The sequence below is a fragment of the Galeopterus variegatus genome, unplaced genomic scaffold (genome assembly GCF_000696425.1).
Source record: "Galeopterus variegatus unplaced genomic scaffold, G_variegatus-3.0.2 Scaffold752, whole genome shotgun sequence".
Lineage (NCBI taxonomy): Eukaryota > Metazoa > Chordata > Mammalia > Dermoptera > Cynocephalidae > Galeopterus > Galeopterus variegatus.
The window spans coordinates 496,296-499,312 of record NW_007726863.1 but is presented as its reverse complement, the minus strand read 5'-3'; the positions used below and the strand labels follow the sequence as shown (position 1 = coordinate 499,312).

General features: G+C 61.2%; 1 protein-coding gene across 2 annotated transcripts in view; it reads left to right on the top strand.

Moving 5' to 3' along the window:
* Positions 1-3,017, top strand: part of PITPNM1 (phosphatidylinositol transfer protein, membrane-associated 1) — a 12,101-nt gene continuing 9,084 nt past the window's right edge. Inside the window, exons 1-4 of one of the 2 annotated variants that reach the window (XM_008572101.1) lie at positions 1-161; positions 1,541-1,755; positions 1,847-1,968; positions 2,150-2,374. In XM_008572101.1, the coding sequence (XP_008570323.1) occupies positions 84-161; positions 1,541-1,755; positions 1,847-1,968; positions 2,150-2,374 (640 nt within the window). In that variant the 5' untranslated portion in view covers positions 1-83. The remainder of the gene's footprint in view (positions 162-1,540; positions 1,756-1,846; positions 1,969-2,149; positions 2,375-3,017) is intronic. The other variant, XM_008572102.1, reaches the window with a different exon arrangement.

The following is a 3,017-nucleotide window of genomic DNA, read 5'->3' as shown; positions in this document are numbered from 1 at the left end:
CGCGCGCCGCCGCCCCGCACTGACGGCCGCGCCGTGCCCTGCGCCAGGCGGAGCGGAGGCCGCGCGGCCCGAGCGCCGTCAGGATGCTCGTCAAGGAGTACCACATCCTGCTGCCCATGAGCCTGGACGAGTACCAGGTGGCCCAGCTCTACATGATCCAGGTGAGGGCCGCGGGGAGGGGGACGTCTGGGGGTGTCCGGGAGCGCGCAGGCCGCACCGGGGACGAGGGTGGACCCCGCCGGTCCTGCTCCGGAGCCCAGAGAGAGGCCCCTCTTGGGATGCAAGGGTGGGGAAGGGGTGAGGGCTGTGGGGAAAGGGGCAGAAGGGCTGAGTGGTGCCTCCCACCCCGAGTGCCCAGCCTGAGCTGGATGCTCAGCCCACGTATGAGCTCCTTTAATCCTCCTGAGAATCTGTAATCCCATGGGGGCAGGGAAAGGAGCCGAGGAGGAGGCAGGAGTGGGGAGGGGGCTGGGTGGTAGAGAAGGCTGGGAGGGGGTGTGGAGAGGGCGCAGGGTCCCCGCAACCCGAGATCAGAGAGATGGGATGACGATCCGGTCCCAAAACTGTGACAGGTATGGGACAGGCAGGGACCCGAAGATGCGGGAGGGGGTCTAGGCTTGGGCTGTGAGAAGAGCCAGCCAGGGCAGCCTCCCGGGGAGGTGAGAGGGTTGGGGCAGGGCCTCAGGGAGGTCTGCTCCAGATCGTTCCCCAGAACTGTAGGATCAGATCTGAGGAGGCAAGCGGGAGAGGATCTGGCCTCAGAGGGCTGAGGTTGGCCAAGTTCAGGCTCCAGAGCTATAAAAGACCAGGATCTGGTGTTTTCAAGCTATGAGGGGTGTGACAGGACCTGGGATTTGGGGTGCCAGAAAGGGAAGGTACCAGGGTCAGGTACTCCAAAAGGTGAAGGCCCCTTTCCATTCTGTGCCAGCCACTGTGGCCTCCTTGCTGTTCCTTGAGCACATCCAGCATGCTGCTGCCTCAGGGGCTGGCACTGGCCTCCCTTTGCTGTGAATACTCCCCCCAACCCACATCCTCCCTCCCCTTCTTCAAGTCACATTCAAGCCACGGTCATGTCACTGATTCAACGAGGCCCTCCCCAACCATCATAGCAAAATTGCTGTTCCCAACTCTTGACCTCTCTGTGCCTTCTTCCTGTAGCACTTATGGCTTTCTAACATACCACACAATTTGCTTTTTCCTGTTATGTCTCTCCCTTCACTAGAACATAAATTCCACAAGGGCAGGGGTCTTTGTTCTGTTTATCAATAGATCCCGATTAATATAATCCTAAACAAACAATGCCCACAATGGAGCCAGCAGTAAATGCTCCAATGACTGTACTGAGTGCAGAACCCCATGGGGAACTGGGCGGCCCCTGTGATCCTGATCCCAAGGAGCTGATGAGGGCCAGGGTCAGGTTTCAGGGAAATGAAAAGGCTGGGACTAGGACTCCAGAGCCGTGCGGGGGGCCAGGCCAAGCTGGGGGTCGCAGTAGCAGAGTGGGGCTGAGCTCTCAGTTCTGTTCTGCCCTGGGCTGCAGAAAAAGAGCCGGGAGGAGTCCAGTGGCGAGGGCAGCGGCGTGGAGATCCTGGCCAACCGGCCCTACACAGATGGGCCCGGAGGCAGCGGGCAGTACACACACAAGGTGTACCATGTGGGCTCCCACATCCCAGGCTGGTTCCGGGCACTGCTGCCCAAGGCCGCACTGCAGGTAGAGGAGGAATCCTGGAACGCTTACCCCTACACCCGCACCCGGTGAGTGGGTGGGGTGGGCTCGGGCCTGGGGCTGTGAGGGGAACAGCCCTCGTGGGCACTGTCGTGACCCTCACCCCTGCCCTCTGCCCAGGTACACCTGCCCCTTTGTAGAGAAATTCTCTATTGAAATAGAGACTTATTACCTACCCGATGGAGGGCAGCAGCCGAACGTCTTCAATTTGAGCGGAGCAGAGAGGAGACAGCGCATCCTGGGTGAGACCTCCCTCGGGCTCCCCACTGCCTCAACGGGTGGCATCTGATAGGTCCCAGTTCTGTCCCAGCCTCAGCTTCCTGTCTGTGAAGGGCTGTCCTCCCAATCCCTAGGGGTCGCAGGGGGGATGGGGACAGGCTTGACGGGGTTGGTGTTGCTCAGTGCTTGCTGGAACCCTCTCAGACACCATCGACATCGTGCGGGATGCAGTGGCCCCAGGCGAGTACAAAGCAGAAGAGGACCCCCGGCTGTACCGCTCGGTCAAGACAGGCCGAGGGCCGCTGGCAGATGACTGGGCGCGGACAGCAGCCCAGACGGGGCCCCTCATGTGCGCCTATAAGCTGTGCAAGGTGGAGTTCCGCTACTGGGGCATGCAGGCCAAGATCGAGCAGTTCATCCACGACGTTGGTGAGCGCCCGGCCCTGGGAGGTTCCTCTCAGTGTGCACCGGGCCTTACACGGGAGCCAGGGCTGCTCCCCGTCTCCTGGGGACACAGAAGCATAAAGCCATCGTTTCCAGTTGAGGTGGGGAGCACCGAGGCGGGGAGGGGGTCGGGGGACACAGCACAGCCTAGCAGGGATCGGGGGAACCTCACCTTGAAGTGCAGGTATGAGCCAAGAGGGCAAGAAGCTGACAACATGATCTCAGGTCCGTGCTGGCTCTGACACTGAGAAGCCCCTTCCGTCCAGATTCTAAGATTCTCCATCCTCCTGAGTCGAGCCACACTTAGAGCATCTCAGGAGGGTGGCCAGCTTTAACAGGCAACATGCTAAGGAGTGCAGGCTTAGAGGCCATGACTCCGATATTCTCTCTGGGGTACCCTCCTGCCCCCAGCTCCCAGGGTCCCAGCCTCTGGCTGTGGTGTGCAGGAGCCCCTGTTCCACACCTCCCCTAAACCTAACCCAATGGCTCCTGCAGCTCAGCCCTGCCTCACCTCACAGGTCTAAGGGTGGGCCACCTCTACATAGAAGGACGATCCCCAGGTGGGGGAGTTTAGCAGCTTGGGTTCTGCTCCACCTCTGAACCCCCCCCCCCCCCACGCCCCCCCCCC